The 23,060-nt window shown below is 38.5% G+C and overlaps 1 protein-coding gene and 1 pseudogene across 2 annotated transcripts; one reads left to right on the top strand and one right to left on the bottom strand.

The window, feature by feature from the left end:
* Nucleotides 1–6,692: 6,692 nt before the first annotated feature.
* LOC129063146 (60 kDa heat shock protein, mitochondrial-like) lies at nt 6,693–8,409 on the bottom strand (annotated as a pseudogene).
* Nucleotides 8,410–10,642: 2,233 nt separating this feature from the next.
* On the top strand, nt 10,643–22,151 carry CLDN12 (claudin 12). Of its 2 annotated transcripts, none has more exons than XR_008528342.1 (3): nt 10,643–10,760; nt 12,616–12,701; nt 15,518–16,300. XR_008528342.1 is itself a non-coding variant. In XM_054564553.1 (3 exons), exon 3 carries the CDS (start codon nt 18,888–18,890, stop codon nt 19,620–19,622), a length of 735 nt encoding a protein of 244 aa, XP_054420528.1. In that variant the 5' UTR covers nt 10,643–10,760; nt 12,616–12,701; nt 18,859–18,887; the 3' UTR covers nt 19,623–22,151. The 2 variants fall into 2 exon arrangements, 1 of the variants encoding a protein (XP_054420528.1); XM_054564553.1 differs by lacking the exon at nt 15,518–16,300 and adding an exon at nt 18,859–22,151.
* The last annotated feature ends 909 nt before the right edge of the window (nt 22,152–23,060 follow it).

Raw genomic sequence — 23,060 nt, 5'->3', positions numbered from 1 at the left:
TCCAGTTGGTTTCGCTGGTTGATTCAAACCAAATACTTAAGGGAAAAAATAACATCTATCTCACACAAATTCTAGAGAATGGAAAACACCCTCCCACCCAATTTATGTGGCCAGCATAACCTTGATATCAAAGTATGACGAGATCATTAGTAGAAGGAAAAATGGTCCAATTACATTTATAAACATGCAAAAATCCTAAGCAAAATATTAGGTAAATGAATAGACAAATATGTAAGAGAGCTAATGTGTAATGATTAAGGTGAGTTTATTTCAGAAATGGAAGGTTAGTTTAACATTCAAAAACTCAGTAATGTAACTAACCTATAGTGACAGAAAATAGACGAGCAGTTGCCTGAGTCCTGGCTGGGTGGGAAGAGAGGGACTGCAGAGAGGATTACAGAGGAACATGAGGCTACCTTTAGTGGTAGAGGCACAGGTATATACACACGTGAAAATGATCAGACTATGTATTACAAGTTTGTGCAGCCTGTTGTATGCTAATGTACCTCATTAAAGTTCTAAAAATCAGTGTAAGTTATTACATATATGGAATAAAGAAAATCCACATGATTATCAACAGATTGAGACAAAACATTTGATAAAGTCAGCTTGCAGTAATGATTTTAAAAATTTTTTTATTGTATTTTTTCCATTACCATTTAGCCCCTATTACCTACCCACACCCCCCACCTCCCCCCCCCCCGCCCCCGCCGCAGTCACCACACTGTTGTCCCTGTCTATGAGTCCTTTTCTCTTTTGCTGGATCCCTCCACCCCCTAAACCCCACCCGGTAGCTGTCAGCCTGCTCTCTGAGTCTGTCTCTTTGCTTCATTTATATGGTATTTGTCTTTTTCTAAGTGGCTTATTTCACTTAGCATAATGTACTCCAGGTCCATTCATGCAGCTTTAGATTTTTTATTTCCAAAGATAAACAAATGGAAATATTTTCCAGGTAGTTTCACAGGGTTTGCAAAATTCTGGTAAAAAACTCAGTTAACAAAGTAAGTTCCATCTAGAAATTTGTAATATCATTAAGGTACATTAATGTGTCAAAGCAATAGCACAAGTGGACTTAACAAAATGTAGCTTAAAAATGAAAAAAAAATTAGCAATAATACAGATTGCAAACTACACAAATGACATCTTATTTAAAAAATATGGCATTATTTTGAAGACCAAATTGTGAATTTAGTGGATATTTTTAAATGCTTAAGAGTGTCTCAAATTTAGATTAAATCTGTCTCTGGAACTGATAAATGAAACATCCCCAAAATTTGTTTGAGTGCATGGTTTGTGCTGATAATCATAGTATCTAACGTGGTAGTGTTTTCATGCCTGGCACTGTGCTGAATATTTCACATATATTATCTCTTTCAAACACTACACTCTATTCCCTCCTTGTCATATATTAACTTGAAATTGGCTGGTGGGTATGTGAGCATTTTGGGTTTTTTAAAAACCTTTTTTGAAAGTCTAAAATATTTTATAATTGAAAAAACAGCTTTTGCCCTCAAAAGTTTTTACCATGAAAATCAAGCCAGATACTCAAAACTGACAAATGTTGACAGACAGCATGCTATACTTTTTGCTGTGAAGTTAAACAATAAGGAAAAAAAAACATCTTTTTTCATTGTCCTTAGAGGTATTTCATAGAAGCATTTTGTTTTCTATTTTGTGATTGGAGCTTGGAGAGTAGATGGGTGTCCCAAGCCAGCTGAAGGAAAAGCAAAATCAAACAGGTAAAGAAATGAGAAAAGTAGAGGAAAAAGCAAGAGAGGTATGTATGTGGGAGCGGTTCAGTATTTTGCAGTGGACAGCTCAGGGAGTAACAGGCACGGTCATTGCTCCAGGTGGCTATCACGGGGGTGAAAAACCCAGGCACGATTTCAGCTGCCCTTCTGATTGTAACCAACCTTGAGTTATACGCAGTTCTAATTTTAATTGTTTTTCTCTTTCTCATTATATGACAGTTGCTTAATAGTTGGGTCCTTGAAAGGTCACAGGAAGTAATCACCTTTGTATATATTATTAATGTGTTCGTACTAGAAATGAAGTCCTTCGGGATGCCCAGATATCAAGCTATGTGAAGCATTGCTATTACAGGAGTAATGTCCTTTGAAATACTTGGAATATGAAGAAGAGGATATGCCGTTTGTATTATAACTAATTTTGGAGCAATATATGGCAAGGTAGTTTTTGTTTTTTTATTTTGTGAAATCTGAGTGCATTGAAAGTTGAAAGTGAAGAACAAAAGCTTTTTTGTTCATGGCACATATTTCAATATATCTTAAATTGCCAATGTAGCCTGACCAGTGCCTTAATTTTCTCATTTGTTATCAAGCATTATTATTGGTATTATTTCTATATAAAAGGCTTTAAGAAGACTATGGTGTAATTTTTTATATTAAGAAAAAGAATATGATTATAAAGCTAAAATATATCTTCGGTTTTGTTTGTTATTTGGTACAAATTGAGGGAGATTGAAAAGATTTTAAATCAAGAGCAAACATTGAATAAAAGCTTATGGCTTTAGATGAATTTGAAACATGATTAAATAAGGGAGTAAATAAAAGCCCCTGGTCAACAAAATCCTAATGGAAAGGAAATAAGAGTAATATATAATGACAGCCTTCATTTTAAAACCAAATCTTTCCATGATCTGGTACTACCTCGGGGTCAAGAGAAATTGTAAAAACAGTACAATGAGCACACGTGGTCTTTCCTATACAAATACGAACCAAAAATAGTCACCTGCTTTGAAGAACCATTAATGTCATAATGTCAAATTTGTGACACATGCGTCAAAAGTTTAACATAAAGGTTTCTCTTTAAAAACTGGATTAAAAATAGCAGCGGTGGGAGGAGGGGGTAATAGGCTTGTAAAAAAAAAAGATTTACTTACAGCGCAGATGGACCTAGAGGGAAACTATGCTCAGTGAAATAAGTCATTAAGAGAAAGACAAATACATAATATTTCACTTACATGTGGAATCTGAAGAACAATATAAAGGACCAAGCAAAACAGAAACCGAATCCCAGATACAGACAACAGACTGATAGTTGACTGAGGGGAGGGGATTTGGAGGGATGAGTGAAGAGGTGACGGTATTAAGAAGTACAAATTGGTAGTTACAGAATAGTTATAGGGATGTAAAATACAGCATAGGTAGTTTAAAAAAATAAAACTTCTCACATACTTAAAAGAGAAAAAAAAGCCAATGATTTAAAACACCTGAATGCAATTGCAGGAAAAAGACTTCAATTATCCTACGTAAGGTAATTCTTTCGTACAATTGCCTTCTCTCCCCTCTTCACTAGTAAGTTTATTAAAGAAGATTGGAAATGTGCTGTTATTCTACCTATTTTATAGTAAACCACAAATTCCTTACAGTTTTTAAAAACGAGGTATAATTGCATTTAACATTATATTAGTTACAAGTGTACAAAGTGATTCACTCTTTGTACATTTCAGGTGAAATCATCACCACAATAAGTCTAGTTAACGCCTGGCTCAGTTTCAAAAAATTTTTTTTCTTGTGATGAGGACTTTGAACATCTCAGCAAACTTTCAAATATGCAATACAGCATTATTAACCATAGTCACCATGCTGTACAGTACATCCCAGGACTTACTTATTTTATAACTGAGTTGGTAATTTTTTACCTTTTCACTTATTTCCCCATCTCTGGCAACCGCCAATCTGTTCTCTGTGTCTATGAGCTTGTTTTTTTTGTATTTTAGATTCCACACGTAAGTGACATCATGCAGTATTTGTCTTTGTCTGACTAACTCCACTTAACATTTATTTCTTGTATTAGTTTGTTGAGGTTATCATAAGTAACATAAACTAATGACTTAATCCGCAGAAATTCCTTGTCTCGAAGTTCTGGAAGCTAGAAATCAGAGATTAAGGTGCTAACAGTGTTCAGTGCTTCTCAGGGCTGGAGGGAGAATCTTCTCCACACCACTCACCTGGCTTCCAGCCGCTTGCCGGCAGTCTTTGGAGTTCCTTGGCTTTTAGAAGCATCACCCCAGTTTCTGCCTTTATCCTCAGATGTCGACGTTTTCCCTGTGTGTGTCATCTCCACATTTCCCCTTTTTATAAGGAAACCAGTTATGGGTTAAGGCTCACCTTAATGACCTTTTTAAAAACGTGACTACCTCTGAAAAGACCCTTTTTCCAAATGTGGTTACATCCTAAGGTATGTTATTGAGGGAGTTAGGACTTCAACCTGAATTTTTGAGAGACACATTTAACCCACAGCACTTCCTTACTTATCTCTCTCTACATTGCCCACTATACTTCCCAACTTCCCAGTCAATGGATGGTGTTATGTAGTATTTTTTATTTAACAGCCTTCTCTAAAAATTAGTTTATGGGGAGGTTTTCTTTTTTAATTAATCTGTATTGTTGAATTTCAGTTACAGACTTGGAAATACTATGGTGAAATATGACTGTCGACAAAAAAGAGGCCACATCCTAAACCTGACAGGCTTAAGGGAAGCCTGCATGGCAGGCCTTATCAACTCAGAGACCTAAAGCAACCATAGGATGGTCTAAAATTAAAACTTCCTACATAAAAGTGAGTCGTGGCGGGCCGTCACATCCTAGGCCTGTAGCTTCCTTGACAAAGGTCACTCTTCACCTTAACTGAGCCTGTCTATTGTCTTTCTGCAACTTTGGAGAAACAGAGTAATCCCTTTTTTCCAGACCCCTCAGGACACAATTCCCCACCAGAACCGGAATTGTTGTTATCTTGCTCTCCCACACATGTGCTGTAATACTTAATTGTGAACCCACCAATGTAAAAGAAGTATGTGTTTATTCCTTTTCCTTTTTATCCAATCTCAGAGATTTCCTTGCTTTTCTTTCTCCCAGCTCCCTAATCTATCACCAGTGGATTTTTTGTAACCCTCTATGTCTTCTTCTTTGATTCTGATGTATAAAATAAATGGTAAAACTGCCAATTTCCAGAGTGTTTTCTCAATCCATTGAGATTTTGCTTCCTGGTAATTGTCATCAGTTTGGCTTAAATAAACTCATAAAAATTCTCTGTAGGTTTGGACATCTCTTACATTGACACTGGCCATTCCAAGTTCAGGAGTAGCATCTACGAGCATTTAGGATAAGTAGTGTATCGCGTGCAGACGTCCAAAATAAAGGAGACCTTCGGGTCTGCGCAGTTCTAAATGGTGGCACAGCCTTTTAGGAAGATCTGCCACTTACTACTTCTTGACCACAGGCAAATTATTTTACCACTCTGGATCTCAATTTCTTTGTAATTAATATGGGGTTATTGCGATTATATTAGGTAATCCATGAAAAAATGCTTGGTACGTAATATGCAAAGTTATCTACGTACATAATAAATATTACCTATTTTTTTTTTGCAGTTTTATAACTTTATTCAACAATAAACAGTTTTCATCCACATTAACTGTTTATAGATTTTTGAAAGTAGTGACAGGTACACAGGTGACCAATGTATAGAGCTTGTTTGGTGAATCTTCATCCTCATTATGTTTTCTGGACAACCGTACCAAGATATGGTTCGGAACATTCCTTATTCTTTTGGCCAAGACGGCTTTGTGTTGAGCCTGGTGTAAATGAGCACATCTGGAGTTCCCACCTCCTTCACGGCAAGTTTCCGGATCTCTGTGAGTGCCTGAGGGGAGCGTTTCTTGAAGCCCACTCCATGGATCTACTTGTGGATGTCAGTGGTGTACCCTCTGGTCACTGCCTCCTTGATGGCCCTTCTCACCACCCTTCTCGGCAGGGGGCCATTATGCGAGGCCCAGGTTGGAAAGAGAGAGCTCAAGATATTGTGGCCTGGGGAAAGCAAGGTCCCAAGTACAACATTATTATTTTTGGACTCACATAAATATATATGTAAGGAAATTGTTGCATGTGTTTTAATGTGAAGAGATCAATTTTTTGTATTTGTAATGGTGAAATGCTGGGTCTCTTAATCCATCTTACTCCATTTTACTCCAGCCTGCCTAGTTCCCAAGACCGTCAGGCCAATAGCTCCTGCTTTAGTCATGCTAATCATTAGAGGAATTCTGCTTGGGGCTTGAGTTTTTACAAAAACAACCCCTCCTATTTTCTCTTCAATTGGTTTAACAGAAGCCTAAACTCTACTTTTTAAAAGATGAATTTGAGAAACTGCTGGCACTCCCATCTTTTCAGCTGGTATCTTCTTCTTCTTCTTTTTTTTTTTAACTGTAAACAAATTTTTATTACACAAAGATCACATAATTGGATATTTCTCTACTTTGTACACAATTATTCTTACTCCCTACAGAAAGGCTGCTTAACTTCTCATCAGGTGATGGCAAGCACTAAAATCCTGATTTTCACAGAATAGTAGTAAAAAATACCTCAGTGATTTAAGTTGAAAGGAGTACATTGGTACATGGCTATTGCACTTAATTATCAGGAATGTACCAATGTATTTTTACTCAAAAATACAAAATAAGTTATCTGTAACCATGGACAATGACAGTGGTAAACCACTGTATGTTGTCAACGGAAACAAGTAACTGATGGTTATCGTGATTTCCTTAAACATCAGCCAGCCTTTTCTTCCGTCCTCTCCTTCAGCTGACTTCTCTGAAGTTATAGGTGAGGAGCACTGCCTTGAGCTTCCTCTCACAGTCCTCACTAATATGGGAAAGCACTGTTCCAGGGTTAGAACACGCCACCTCCCACACCCCCTCCCATTCCAGGACTTTTCTCTTCTTTAGGAATTTCTGTGACTACAGCTGCTGCTGTTGGTAACAGAGAGACCACTCCAGCAGCTCTTACAGCCTTAGTTGGATCAATGATTCCTTTTTCCACCATATTCACACAATCTCCAAGAATAGTGTCATAATCAACTTCTGAAGAACTTTGCATAATTTTCTCAACTATCAATAGTTCTCAACACCTATATTCGTAGCAATGGTCTTTGCAGGAATTTTGAGTGCTTTTAAAATAATTTTTATACCCATTTTCTGATCTTCCTTAGCTGGAGTTAGTGAGTCCAAGGCTGGAAGGCACCGAAGCAGGACACAGCCCCCTCCCAGAGCAGTGCCCTCTCAACAGCAGCTTGTGTAGCATCGAGGGCATCTGTTGCTCTGTCCTTCTTTTCATTCACTTTGACATCTCTTGTCCCATCATCCTCCAGCACAGCTACTCCATCTGGGAGTTTTTCCTTTTCATATTGACTAGTTGTGGTATCTAACTGCTCAATGATTTCTTGAATACATTTTTCAATTTGAGCCTTGTTACCTTTTCCTTTCAAGAGCACGGCCCCATCTTTTGTCACAATGCCCTCTCCAGCAATGCCCTCTCCTAAGTCATGAGCCTGAACATCTTCAAGACTTAGAGTCAATCCTTCTTCTCCAACACTACACCACCAGTAGCAGTAGCCATGTCTTTAAGGTGGTTCTTTCTATTGTCACCAGAACCTGGAGCTTCAACTGCTACAACCTGAAGAGCAACTTTTAGCCCATTCAGAACAAGTGTACTGAGAGCTTCTCCATCAACATCTTCAGCAATTAGGACCAAGGGCTTATGGTGACAACTGGCAATTTCAAAAGCAGGTACAATGGACTGAACACAAGAAATTTTCTTTTCACTCAATAGAACATCGGCATCTTGGAATTCACATTTCTGACCTTGTGCTATATTAATAAAGTATGGAGAAATATAACCTCAGTCAAACTTCATGCCTTCAATAATTGCTAATTCATCATTCAGTGTTTTTCTTTCCTTTGCTGTGATGATGCCTTTTCTTTCAAACTTTTTCATTGTGTCAGAAATTATGTTGCCAATTTCCTTGTCTCCATTAGCAGAAATTGTAGCAACCTGAGCAATTTCTTCAGGTTTGAACTGCTTCTTAAGTTCAGAAGTTATAGCATCAACAGCTACCGTCACACCTCTCCTGATTTCCACTGGATTAGCACCTTGAAAGCCCTCCTTGGCAATAGCGCGTGCCAGTACAGTAGCAATGGTGGTGCCATCACTGGCTTATTCCTTTGTATTATTGGCGACATCTTAAGTAAGTCCATGCAAGTTTAGCACCAATATTTTTGTATTTATCTTTTAAGTCAATGGACTTTGCAATGGTCACACCACCTTTTGCTATTTTGGGACTTCCCCAGCTCTGTTTGGTAATCGCTGTTCTTCCCTTTGGCCCCATAGTAACGGCCACAGCATTGGCTAAAGGGTCTACACCTTGAGGCATTAACGCTTGGGCATCTGCACCAAATTTTACATTTTTGGCATAAACCCAGCTGAAATGAGGAGCCAGGGCCCTGGTCAAAGGACTTCGCATAATCGAAGCAGCAGCAGGGGGTCGGAGCAGCAGGGGTCGGAGCAGCAGGCAGGCCGTTGCCGGGGAGAGAGAGAGGCACTTTCTTGATCAATACATTTTTCCTTAATCCAAGCTCTGGCATTTTGAGTTTTGGCCTTTCACAGTATCAGACATACAGACAGCGAACAAGTAAAGCAGTGAATAAGTGGCAAGTGCATATTTCAAATGAAGTAGAGAATGTGATTCCTAATTTGAGTGAAAATGTATGAAGAAAATATCAAAGAAGATAAGAAAGAAGACAATAAATGAAGAAGAACATAAGAAGCCATTGACAAAATAGGAGATAATGGAAGACATAAGTGTACTATGATTAATTTATATTTGGAAAATGCTGAAGTTGAAGTAATAGGAGTGCACCATATGAGCTGGTAAGTATTAAAGTTATGGAAAGTCTTGGCCAGAGATGTGAATTTGGGAAGACAGAAAACAGATTGCCCTCTGAGGAAGTTTTTTATTGATGGGGCCCAGGAAAGAGACTTTTGATAACTGGGGAATGGAGAGAAAGAAGTGAACGCAACAGATAGGGAAATAATCAGAAACACTCAAAGAGAAGTGAAAATATTGATGTTTTCACCTCCAAGAAAGAAGAGTTTAGGGTAAAAAAAGAGGCATTTAGAATTGTGCAATGTGGACAGTAACGGGGGTGGAGGGCAGGGTGGGTGGAATAGAATTAGGACCAAAAAGAGGCCTGTGGATTCAATTAGAAAGAGGTTGCAAACTGTGGAAGGCAGAATAATGGTCCCCTAAGACTTCCTCATCCTCATCTCTAGAATTTGTGACTATGTTTTGCACATGGGTAGGAGGGATTAAGGTTGCTAGTCAGATGACTATAAAAATAAAGAAATAATTCTGGGTGGTTTGGATGGGTCAAATGTAATCAGAAAGATTCTTAAAAGATTAAAGAGGGAGGCAGAAGAACATCAGAGTGATGGGACTTACATGTTGAAAGACTCAAACAGCTATAGCAGGGATTGAAGATGGAAGGGGCCACAAGCCAAGGAATACAGGAATCCTCAGGAAACTGGAAAAGGTAAGGAAATTGATTCTCCCCTGGAGCCTCTGGAAAAAATGCAGCCCTGTGGACACCTTGATTTTAGCCTGGTGAGACCTATCCCAGAAGTGTAAGGTAATAAATTTATGGTATTTTAAGCCACTGAATTTGTGGTAATTTTTTGCAGCAACAATAAGAAACTTATGTAGTAATGAAATGGGAATCTTTGTAGAAGTTTGATGATGGTATATTGCAGTGAATTTGTTTTGCCTCATGCCTTAAAGAGTCTCATAACATTTGCCACATTACTTTATCTCCATTTCTGTGCGTGTGTGATTCTTTGAAAGTAGTAGGCATCGTGACACTTCAGCCTTTTATTTAATTTTATCCTCACCCAAAGACATTTTTTCATTCCTTTTATTGAGAGAGAGAGAGAGAGAGAGAGAGAGAGAGAGAGAGAGAGAGAGATTGATGGGTTGCCTCATGCACATGCCCTGATGGGGATCAAACCTGCAACTTAAGTATGTGCCCTGACCAGGAGTCCAACCACAAACTTTTCTTCGGTGTACAGGACGGTGCTCCAGCAGAATAACCTGTGGGGCCAGGGCAAGTCTCTTAATTTTCAAGACAACCCTATGATGCCGGTAATCTTATTCTCATTTTACAGATAAACTCAGAGAAAAGGAAATTGCCTATGGCCACCCAACTAATATGTACAATAGCAGAGCCCCATATAAACTTAGGCAGTTAAATATGTGTTTTTAAAAATTTAAAGGATGCTGAAATGTCATGATGCCTACTACTCTCTAGTAATTACAATAAATGGAGGTGAGATAAATGTGGCAAATGTTGATAATTGTTGAACATAGAAGGTAAGTCTATGGCTGTTTGTTGTACTGTTCAAATTCTCTGTACCTCTGAACATTTTCAAAATAAATTATAGAGTTTGACCTCTTTACCACTTCGTGCCTTGGTAAAATCATTTGAAGAGGAAAACATATTTAAGGATTTTTTGCTAACCAACTTTATAGACAAATCACATTTAGTTGGGAATATCCAATTCAAAACTATTTTTAGTCTTTTTCTGTTGGAATTTTTTTTTTTTTTTTAAAGACCTGTAACTCAGACTTGGACGGAACTGAAGGTGCAAGAGGAAGAAGAGGAATTGGAAGAAAGGCGGGGCAGGTGACCGCAGGATGTTGCCGGGACCGGCGGCCCAGTGATTTCTGGGAATTGTAGTCTCCTAGTTACCCAGGGATTTCCGCTTAGACTTCGGGAGAACCTGAGTCGGCTCCCAGAAGCCTCCGGGACCATTCGCGAAGAACGCACTTCCTGGGAAACTGAGAGGGAGATTCTTTGAGAGGCTCCTCGCTGTGGGCAAGTAAAATGCCTTGGATGTGAGAAGCAGGTAGGTGTGGTGGAGAATGTTCCGATTCCTGGGTCTTTTGCAGAAATAGTTGAGGATATTGTGTAAAACAGGTAACTCGAAGGGAATCAGGGACATCGAAGAATGCTGACCACATCGGTGAGCATGAAAATTAAGCGAGGAGAGGTATTTGATAAAGCTTTAAAAATTTATTTTGTACACAAAATGTATGGAAATGTCGGAGTGTCTTGCGGGAGCAGCCCTGGGCTTGCGGCATGGCTGGCTGGGTGTGCTCGGAGCAACTGCAAGTTGCTATTTCAGAATCATCAGCTGCTGGTGGTTGTGTAATGATGACCTGCCCGCTGTTCAAACCCACTCACTGTTGCAGGCAAGGGCTTGTTCTGAGAGCGTTCGGCAGTCACAGTGGCGGTCTCTCCATTGGCTCTAACTGAGGGAGAGACCCCCCCCCCCTCGTCTTTCTGCCAGCTCCGGTGCTGCTAAGGACTCAGCTCGGAGGGAGGGAGAGAGGGGTAGGGGCGTGCGGCTGGCTCTGGAAGCTTGGTTTGCTTTCCTTGGTGACCGCACTTAAAATAATTGCTCGGGGATCCTAGGGTGTGTTTTTAATTGTAAAGTGATTTCACCTAATTTTAGAATGAGCGCTTATGCTTGATACCAACTCAAGAAACATACATTTAGAACATTAATGTAATTTGATTGCAGTCTCTTAGGTGCAGACTGCGTCGGACAACATTCTGTGTAATGATCATAATAGGGTTAGTGATGAACACCTTGATCCAGGAAATGTCCCGGCGTTTACAAGTTTTCATCCTCATCCTACCTATTGAGATAAATAGTATTTGAAGAGGAAGTTGCTGATGCTTAAAAAAGATGTATGAAAACATTTAAAAAGCAGGTTGAGCCATTGGTGGAATTGTAAGCTCAAAAAAAATTCTAGTTGCAAATTTTAGCATGCAAAACGAAGATCAGCTTTGCCTAGTTTTGCGGTATTCACTAAAAGGTATAAAAGAAAATTTTTTTTTTACTTTCCAGACAACTAAATGCAGAGTGTTTCCTCAGCCCCCTTTATTCTTTCACTATAGTTATAAAAATGATTTGAAAATTCATCAAATGTTGATAATTTATTGCCAAGACAATGAAGTGATATTTTAATCCTTTTTTCTCTACTTCTCATAGAGTTAATTTTTCTTCTTTATGTTACATATAATGTGAATTTAATAATAAACTGCCTTTTAATTTATTTATTTTTTTTAAAAAGCATACAGCATTATTTAATGTGTGCTATTTGACATGGGAGCCTTCATACAGAAGTGAAGACCAAAAAAGTGATTAAACTTGAGCATTTTTATGCTGGTTTTGATGAAAAGTGGAAAGTCTTGGGAAAATGTGATACTATCAAACGTAGGAGCAACGTGTAGTAAACTGGGGGAAACAGGAAGGTCTGTTCATTCAGATTCCTCCCAACGTTCTGGTGCAGGAAGGGTAGCCCACACATGAGGGTTTAATGATCTGCTTCTGGGTAAGGTCAGAAAGCCCTTCTTCCTTATGCTGTTTCTCAAATCCCTTCAGCTTGAAATGTACAATATGCCAGCATACCATATTTTGGGGTATTGTCTTCTGGGCCTTCTCTTCTATAAAGCATGACAATGTTTGTGTGTATTGTGTGTGTGTGTGTGTATATATTTATATATATTTTTTAATTGAATACTCTTGGCCACAGGGATAAACTGCCTTAAAAAATAAATTTCCTAGCTACCTTTTTTTGATATAGCATTTCATTGGTTTTATATGATTGCTAATTATTTTTATCCCATGTGAATCCAAATAAAGCTTTAAAGAAGTATTGTACTAATTTGGGGCATTTTTCCTGTTTTCTTAGGCCCAGATCATTTCTATTCCTTGTTCAGATGTTCAGCTATTCTAAGTTGATCAAAGTTGTTGTATAAATATCAAGTACCTCAAAGAGTAAGTACATCCTTCAATTATATTTCTCTTCTTTTTACTACCATATATCAGATGACATATTTTTCTCTTGTTCAGCAAATTGAGTTATAGGACAGACCTCCCTTGTGAGTGCAGTGATTGACTTACAAGTTTTTAAGAAAACCCAAATTGCAGGTGAAAGGGACTATAACTGTTATCAAGAATTAACGTAACCGCTGTTACAGGTGTTCTCATATAGCTGTTCCTCAGAATTGTCCCTGAGAGTATATGTAGTAATAGATCTGTGAATTTCTAAAGCTCTTAGCCACTCTTCTGCTCTGTTCTTTTTTGAACTCGATTCAGAACCACAGAACAGATATCCTTTTGAAATATTTTTATTTAAAATGATATCTTTGATAATTTTTTATTGTGTATCAAATTTTATCCATTTATGTCTCTGACACCACTGTGGAACAGATAGATAGTCAAATAACTGATATGAAGTGGATGTTTTGAAACAGTCCTTATTTGCTTTGGTCAGTAACTAGTCCGAACAGAATGCTCTTTTTCTTTGTTAAATGGCTATAATCACCTGTGGTCGTTTCTGATAGTTCAGAAGAAAAGCGTGTTTCTGGCTAAAAAAAGTAAGAAATGGTACTAATAATCATTACAAACTTAAATTTCTAACCATATTCTGTTTTACGAAGGGCTTTACTATTCATGGCTTACAATTATACCTTGGGGACGTTTTACAGATGAGTATTTGAGATTCAGAGGACATAGATGTCTTGTCCAGTTTGGTCTTTGGCCCCCTGGGCTACAATGCCAGGCTGCTCTCAGATGGAAATAATAGGTATATATATATCCCAGTTCAAGCTGTCTCCCAGCTAGTGTTCATGAGATCTGTTAAAGTGTGTTCTTAGCTTTACATGTTTTCCAAAGGCAAAAAGATGTTTGTTTTTTAATAAGGTTTTTCATAGGCAAAAAGATGTTTATTTTTTTCCTCCATTGCTATTTTAAAAAGAAAATATAAATACAAGTATAATAAGTTATTTAGTTTTGATAAGCAAACATTAATTTGATATATTACCCACTCATAATGAAGAGGGGGATATATACAAAGCATAACATACTTACTAAGTTGAAAACATAAACAACACAGTCATAATTGATTGACTCCCTAACCACTGTGGAACTTAATCAGCATTGCCAAACTTAGACATTTCTAGAAACACAGTTTGTTTATAAATACCTGGGAATGGCTTCATTTTTCCTGGGAAGTTTCTAGGGAAAGAAAATGAACTTTTGTTTTAAAAAAAAATAGGAAAGACTTTGCCAATAAAGAGTGGCAAGCAGGGGCACAGTTTATAAGAAGCTTGGTGGCTTCAGAAAACAGTATGAATGAATCAGACTGTTGGTAATAGAGCAAATTTATTACTTTCTCTCTGCCTTGTGACTATATCATATGGACCTTTCATTTGTTTGTTTGTTCATTTATCAATAATTGAGTGCCTTTTATGCGCCAGTGTTGGACACAGTGAATAAAACAGAAGGCTCTTTGTCCTCCTGGAATTTACAGTCTGGTGGGAAAGATAAATAATGAACAAAGAATTAATAAGCACAATTGCTGCTACCAAAGAAAAAGTACAAAGTGCTACCAGAGCATTTAACTAGGGGCATGGGGAAGATTAAAGAGAAGGGAGGGAACAGCAGGGTTAGGGCCAGGAAACTGGAAACCAAAAAGATGAATATGTGTTAGCTAAGCAAAGAATAGGATGGGATTAAGAAAGTTTTAGGAAGAAGAATAGCATGAGGAAAAGACCTTCTCAAAATTAAAAAGTGGAAAATTAGCCCTAGCTGATGTGGCTCTGTGGATTGAACGCCAGCCTGTGATCTGGGTTGTAGGTTCAATTCCCGGTCAGGGCACGTGCCTGGGTTGCAAGCCAGGTCCCCAGTTGAGGGTGTGAGAGAGGCAACCTATCGATGTTTCTCTCCTTCCCTTTTCCTTTCTCTAAAAGTAAGTAACATCTTTATTTAGAGAATTGGAAAATTTGAGAAGTGAAAAGAAAAGCAGCTTAACTATATAGACCACCATGAGTAAGGTGGGAGAGCAACATGTAAGGAGATTGGGAATTCGGTGGGAACCAAATGGTGGGATTTGAAACTTTAAAAACTTTATTCTGAGGGAAATAAGAAGTCACTGAATAGTAAGAAATGTACTGGAATGATCAGATTTGCATTTGAAAAAAATTTTTCATGATTCAAAATAAGTTGGTGTGTAGCGCAAGAGTAGAGGTCTTTTTACACTCAGTACAAACAGACCTTAACGAGAGTGGGCAATATCTTTCAGTTTTAAATCACTTAACATATTCCTTCCCCCAGCTATCCCTATAAAGTGTTACTAATCCCTCTAGTGGGATATAGGACTTATCAAATCATGCGTATATGGAGCTAAGAATAACATAAAAAATAAAGCAGCCAAAGAAAGGTACCAAGAGCAAGAACATTAATTCCAGCACTGAGATTGAAATTCAGCTAAAGAATTGAAGTCAACAGTATTTCCTTTCTAAAGAGTGCTGCATTCTTTTTGGCTTTGTAATAGGCCTTTTAGGCCATCTCTGTGATCTTAGCTAAGAATGCTTCAGCAAAAGCAGTTTCAGGGGACTGGTATATCACTTGTATTGATCTGATGCAGGATAAATTTGAACACACTTTATACTGAAATAAATGTTAACCCACCTGTGTTCATTAGCATCTTTTGATAGTCTATAGGCTAAGAAGTACAGGAATTTATTTATTAATAGTAAAGTTGTTAATCCTGATCTTTTTTCTCATTCCATTTGCATTGTTGGAACCAGTGGTACAGGGCAGATTGGTTGGAGAAATCTCAATTACATTGCTACTCCCTGTATCTGAACCCCACCTCTGAAAGCAAGAAACAGTGGTGATTGGCTTTGGACTCTGAATAGGTCACCTAAAGGAGTTCTGAAGTTTTGCAAGAAACAGAAGCATCTTTTTTTTTTTTACACCTTCACAACTTTAATCAAATCATCATTGTCTTTCTTTAATCTTGGATGATACATTTTTATAAACGAGTACATTATTGATTCACTTGCTTAGTACCGAACGATAATTGCTTGATATGTAGTAATCATCCAACTGAATCACTAGCAGTATTCTGAGTTCTTATAAAATGGCATATTCTTTCCCTCAGTCTGACTGTTAACATATCGGGGCAGGGTCCAGATCTTGGTGGCCTCAGTGTTCCTCTAGGACCTAACGCAGTGCTGAATACTTGGGAGACCCCTGTTGAATGAATGATTGCTCAGCAATGGTACTCCCTTGTTCATTTCTACATTATTGATAGACTTAGTGAGTACCGTGTTCTTGGAACAGAGCCTAGTACTCATTTATTCAAATATTCTTCGATGTCTACGGCCATACTACCCTGAATGCGCCCGATCTGGTCAAATATTCCTTGAATGACTACAAGTTGCTTACAGTGTATGGGGGAGACAGGTGCATGAGCAAAAGCCAACAGGAAGCCAAATTCTGGAGCTTGACACTGTTAGTGTTATTGAACAGAAAAGAGTTTGTCCACCCGGTGCTAGCAGACCCAAACACTAGACACCAGGAATTGCAGTGGAGAAATATTTGTGGATTTTATTATGAATGGCGCCACCCAGGAAAACGGGAAGCTGATGCTCAGAAGCTCAAACTCCCCAGTGGCATGTAGGTTACAGATTAGAAGGGCAAAATCACAAGACACCAGTGGGTTAGGAGGTTTGGGGTCATGCAGGGAGCTGATTGGTTAGAAGTGAGGGAAGGGTAATAAATAATTTCTTGAAGTCTTGAGGACAGTTCTGAGGTTTGTCCTGATGTCCCTTTATCTGGTTCATGGGAAAGTAGCCATAGGGTCATTCCACCTTAGGGTTCAGGAGCTGAAACATAACTTAGCTCAAGATGTTATCTTTAGTCTGCTGGAGGTATGGGTGCTGTGATCATTGGTCAGGTCCACGGTACTGTTTTCTGCTTCCTTGGGGGTTGCTGGGGAAAAGGCTAGGTCTCTGAGGGGTATGGATATATGTATGTGTATATATATGGTTGGGGGGAGATAGAGATATGACCTCTAGCGGTAGAATTTAAATCTAAATTTAATCAAAGTCATAAGGACCCTCAGTTTCATTAGTCACATTTTCTAGTATAAATATTCTCAAACCTGCTCTCGAGTTTCCACTGCTGGACCAAGGTGATTGGTTGCTAAATTGAAGTGAGACAATTTTTTCCCCCAGTTTGCACAAAATAATAATAATAATAATAATAGCTATAATTCCTTGTTTTTATCCGTAAGATTTTCTAAAACTTGCTACTTCTGGTAACATTGACAGAAGGCAGCATAATAAACAACTAATAAACTAATATTAATGAAGGAACTTAGAACTAATCGTGCTTAAATTGAGGACTTTAAATATGGTCACTTATGCTTCAACTCTGATTTTATGTTGTATACTTTTATATGTGTGTATATAGTTCGTGTGTACAAATACCTATATTTTCTGCTACTAAGGTTATTTCTGGTTTATATGATTAGATTAAATGTGCAAATACATTATTTTCCAAAGAACATTGATCTTCTCATTTGAACACATTTGGTCAAGTCCTAACCCAGGTTCATAGCATTTTGGTCATGTTTTTCTTTCTGACCCCTGAACTCTTGGGAATAATACTCCATCATCTTCACTAGCCAATATTTGACCCTGCAAAAGATGATGGATTCTGTAAGCCTGTACTATATCCAGAAGTAAGAATATTCTCAACCTTGCTGCTTCATCGTTATCTTACTAAAAGAAGTAAATATGCTACCTTATTATAGTAGTATGTTCTTTTGCCTTGTAGGGGCTTGATAGAAGGCGGAGAAAAAAATGGTACTTAGAGAATGAATTTCAAACTTTGAATTAAAACTGAATAAGGTACAGGTTATATTTTGTCATATACAGAAAAAGAACACAGCCTTTTAATTTGGGATGAGAGAAAGGCCTGGCTACTTCTTTTCCTTATAATACATTAATAGAAATAGGTTATCATTACTTCAGAAATTTTAGCGTTCATCTTACATGAGCAGTAATAGTATAATAGCCAGTAGTAGTATACTCATATAATAACCAATAACCAGTAATATAGTAATTTGCGAAGCACCCAAGTCATCTTGAAGCAGCCAGGAAGTAGCTGAGCAGAATGGTTTCAGGGACCTATTTCTTGTCTTTTTTTTTGGCAAGCTCATTGGAGAGGAATTAATTTACATTTTGTAATTATTCAGTGTGCCTAGTATAAAAGAATGAGATGTTTGCTTTCTCTTCTTTACCATTTATTCAACAAATCTTTTCCGAACTGTTCCAGTATGCCAAGCATTGAGCTGGTCACTGAGAAGTAATTAACTAACATTTGCCTTGTGCTTACAATACATCAGACATGTTTTAAGCACTTGATATTATATTAACTTATTAAATACTTACAATAATTCTGTGAGGTAGGCACTGTTACATTTCACATTTTATAGATGAGAAAAATGAGGCACATAAAAGTTTGTAGCTCAGCTTGCTGGGCTAGTGAGTGAGGAGGTGGGCATTAGAACCCAAGCAGTCTGCCCCAGCATCTGCCCCAGCATTTGCCCCCAACCGCTCTGCTGCCCTGAGTGCTCCTTTTCCTGCACCTTTGTCTTTAGAGCCGCCTTCACTTCTGCTGTGTGCTAGTCTCATTTTACATTTGCATGAGCATTTGAGGCTGAATTTGTGGTGTTTGTAGTTGATGGTTGTTGAATGCCCTCACTATGTATTTGAATGCCTGACACATGAAAGTACTTAAAATATGCATGTTAAATGATTATCGACAACCAAAAGAATTTTGGATGTGATGTTAAAAGAATTTGAAATTATTTTCATTGTCCCTCTGATTCACTGTGAAGAAAAACACTCGTGGCTAAAGACTTGAGTTGCTACATGACCCAGTCGGTGGTAAGTGAGCAAATGTGTGTGTACCTGTACTCTGAGGCCTCACACACATGTATTTATAAACATTTCTATTGTACATATAGAGGCTATAAGGACAGACTTTCCTCTTCTTAGTGGCATCCTTAGTTATGTTGCCAGTCAGCTCTCTTACAGCCCCCTCCTGATCTGTCCTCTTGTGTGTCCCCCCCTAGTCTGCCAGTGCTGCACCAGCCTGCCTGCCATGGGCTGTCGGGATGTCCATGCAGCCACCGTCCTCTCCTTCCTGTGTGGAATCGCCTCGGTAGCCGGCCTCTTTGCGGGGACTCTGCTTCCCAATTGGAGAAAATTACGACTGATCACATTCAACAAAAATGAAAAGAACCTGACTGTTTACACAGGCCTGTGGGTCAAGTGCGCGCGATATGACGGGAGCAGTGACTGTTTGATGTACGACACTACTTGGTACTCATCAGTTGACCAGCTGGACCTGCGTGTTCTCCAGTTTGCTCTACCCCTCAGCATCCTGATCGCAATGGGTGCCCTGCTGCTCTGCCTGATTGGAATGTGTAACACGGCTTTCAGGTCCTCGGTGCCCAACATCAAACTGGCCAAGTGTCTGGTCAATAGTGCAGGCTGCCACCTGGTGGCCGGGTTGCTGTTTTTCCTGGCAGGTACTGTGAGCCTCTCCCCATCCATCTGGGTCTTCTTTTACAACATTCATCTGAACAGGAAGTTTGAGCCAGTTTTTACGTTTGACTACGCAGTGTATGTCACAATTGCTAGTGCTGGGGGCCTGTTTATGACCTCCCTTCTACTGTTTATTTGGTATTGTGCGTGCAAATCTTTGCCTTCTCCATTCTGGCAACCACTGTACTCCCATCCTCCTAGTATGCACACTTACTCACAGCCCTATTCAGCACGCTCCCGCCTCTCTGCCATTGAAATTGACATTCCAGTAGTTTCACACACCACTTAATGGAGAAATAGTTGTTAAAACTTTTAGCGTCACATTTCTCTTGTTCAAGGAGCTGTTTCAGACAGTTACACATTTTCCTTTGTTTCTGAGCAGTCTATGAAGCCAAATTTGTATGTCCTGGTAGAATGAAGTGCTGCTAGTTTATGGAAGATACATTATTTTAAATGTGAATCATTCCTTTTATCTTCTTATGCTAGGAGGACTTTTAACCTCCATATTGATACCTGATCAGTAATTCACATGGAAAGGACCCGTGTCTCAATTGAGATGATTTAGAGCAACATAATAGTGTAAAAAATGATGTCTAAGAGAAGCTGTTGTAGATGATCTTTATGAATATTTCAGAACGTGTATTGTCCTTTTTCTATAATATCTTAAACCAGTAAAGAAAAAAGGGGGGGCAATTTCAGATATAATAAATTTCTTTTCAAGTAAGGGTAATTGATACCTTTACAGTAGTCAAACTAGACTACCAGCTTAAGGCTGTGACTTTCCTTAGTTCTCTCTTGGGGCTAACTGTATTGGATAGAGTTTGATATTTTGAAGATTACTTTCTTTTGAGTCCCTTATCTTCTACCTCATGCCAGTGTTTAAAAATAAAATACATTTTAAATGATAGTAGAGAAAATAAGCCTAACATTATAAATATCCATTGGTAGGGATGACATTTAACAATTTTAAGAGTTAATTTTATAAATTGTGTTCTTGGAGTTAATATGTGCCATGAGATGGATTGGTGCTTCCTCTGAGGCAGAGAAACATTTTTTTTTACAGATACCATCCACCAAGTGGTACTTAAGCCCATGCATAACCTCTTAGTGACTAAGAGAAAAAGAGACTGAAGCGGTTTGTTTCCTTTTAGACAGTGGCAGGGGACAAGCACCTGTTCTTCAGTGACAAACATCAGAGGTTCTCTCTCTTGAGTGCCTTTTGAGTGATGGGTGAAATAAGGTATGGCTTCACCATGACCACATTCCCTCTTGACTCAGTTCCTGCCCCCATCACTGAATGTTTCCTTGAGCACGTATCTATGCCCAACCCTTTAGTAGGTGCTGTAGAGGATGCATGAAAAGTATGAGACCATGTCCCACTCACTAAGAAATTTTAATGGAGAAGGCCAAGCTATTACCTGACAATGAGGGAACAGTTTGACTTCATTGGCAGCTGGTCTTAACTCCTCAGTTACTGATCCAGGAATATATTTTAACCAGAGACATAGCTTTCTGGTAGACAAGTTTATTGAACAATGCCAGCAATGTTCTGGAACCTAGAAATCCAATTTATTGGGTCCTTTAGAGGACTTACCTTAGCCTAGACACTGTTATAACATTATATAAGATTCACAAGAATAGGAAAAAGTGGTAGAGAAATTAAATGTTTATTTTTCACCTCTGAAATTGTGTTGATGTATTGACGAGGGAGGAGTATTTAAAATCTCTTTGGGCTAACGTTTAGATGAAGTCATGTTGACACTGAGATTAATGCTTAGAAATTCAGGGATTTTGGGTAAAGCCCTTGTGAATTTGAGCTGCTTACTTAATTGGTATCATTTGCTACACCTCAGTACTGTGCGTGTAAGGATTTTGTTCTAGTAGCCATTACCCATTACTGGGCTGTTTTAGCATTCCACAAATGGCTAGTTGCATGGTAAACAGATTCTTATGCCTCTTTGCAAATCTGAGTATGATTATGGTACTTTGTGGACGTAAGTGGTACTTTTCCGCCCCCACCCCCTAATTCCAGTACTAGTTTATGTATATAGCAAGTAAATCCAGGTCTCTAATTTCTAAATGTCATCCAGAGAAAGCATGCATGAACTATGGGTTTTTAGTTACAGCTCCTGATGTTCTTCAGTTCTGTTCCTTTTAACTCTTCTCAGATTGAGCCAAATCTTGATCATTCCAAGACAGTGGCAGGTAGAATTTTGAGATTAATATTTATTTCCCTCTTTGCTAATTCATTTCAGTCCCCTGTCTCACTAACTTTGTCCAGAAGTGTCAAGAATTCCACCCTCCCTCTGTTCTTTGTATAAACAATGTTGAAGAAAAGTAGACTTAACTATTAATACATCAGAGAGTTTTCAGCCCATGGGATCATAAATATAAATGTTGACCTTTTCCTACAAGAATCTTTTGGATTCTTCTCATAATCTGTAGCCTTAAGTCAGTATTTATTATAGATTAACTAGACAGCACAAACAGCTGTTTCCCTTTTTGTCTTTAGTGTTTCTTATTTCCTATCAGTAGCTATTCTTTAAAGCCATCAGAGGAAAGCAAGCATTCACAACTCTGTTTTGTAACTTTTGAATACTCATCAGGATGTCATTGTGATGGGGGATCTTTTTTTGTTGTCACGAACTATTAACGTTAAGGGCCTTTTATAGAAGCCAGCTTGAAAAGAAACCTTAAATGTGGTATGATGTACCAGATTTGGTTTGTCCTGTCATGGGAGGAAAGAACCCTAAGTTTATTTGACTTGTAAATATTCACTGTAATAGATAATATGTTTGTTGGAAGCTGCAATGTAAAACCTCGATAAAATTGCACTGTATTTCTTGATGTTATTAAAAGATGTATTTTTACAAGTTTTTGTTTCTATCCTCATTTTCCTCCATGCTTTAAGGTACAACATTTTGAAAAATATTTTTAAATGTATGCTAATTAAAAAAGACACAACCTCATTTAAAGCTGTATAGAAGAGCAATTGGAAAGGAATTGGAAACTGGATTTATTATTTCAGAAGCATCAAGACCCTTTTTTCCCATTTTTAAGAGTGGTCCTGTAAGTTTACTGTTTCAACAGTCCACGAAAAAGCACTAAAGGGAATCAGAGTGCCAGATTTGCCTCCTGAGTGGAGTGACCTAATGGTCTGTGATTCTGGAGATTGGCGGTTATCAAGTGGTTAAATCGGAGGACCTTTCCTTGTTCTACAGAACTTGAGGTCACCAGGAGGAGTAGTACTGACAGGTAAGTCACCTTAAAATTTCTGAAACCTGGGATGAGCTTTTAGTTTTTTGGATTACAGCCTCCTGGGGATAGTTCTCACCTACTCCTCGCTGAACCCCCGGCACCTCAGGTGGCAGAGCCGGATGTTGCACTGGAAATCTGACGCTGCCTCAGGCTGGGCGTCCCAGGCTGATGATGCTAAGACACCACAACGCAGAGTCCGCCTCTCAGCTGCTCAGGCTCACTGAGGGTGACTAAATGTGAGAGAAGCCTTTCATGCTAACCAAATTCACAGGAGACCGATTTACCAACCAGAAATGAGAAGCACAGATTACTTGCGACCACTATTCAAGACCAGTTGTTAAAAATACACTCCACACAGAACTCCTTGGAGAAAAGGCTGATTCTAATCCTGAGCTAGGAAAAAACAGGATGAGCCCAATTTATCTTGTTCTTCCTTACAGAAAGTAAGCAAACGCTCAAAGAATGATGT

This window comes from Pteronotus mesoamericanus, unplaced genomic scaffold (genome assembly GCF_021234165.1).
Source record: "Pteronotus mesoamericanus isolate MK-2021 breed Mesoamerican mustached bat unplaced genomic scaffold, CSHL_Meso_final scaffold_85, whole genome shotgun sequence".
Lineage (NCBI taxonomy): Eukaryota > Metazoa > Chordata > Mammalia > Chiroptera > Mormoopidae > Pteronotus > Pteronotus mesoamericanus.
This window is presented reverse-complemented; position numbering and strand designations above follow the sequence as displayed.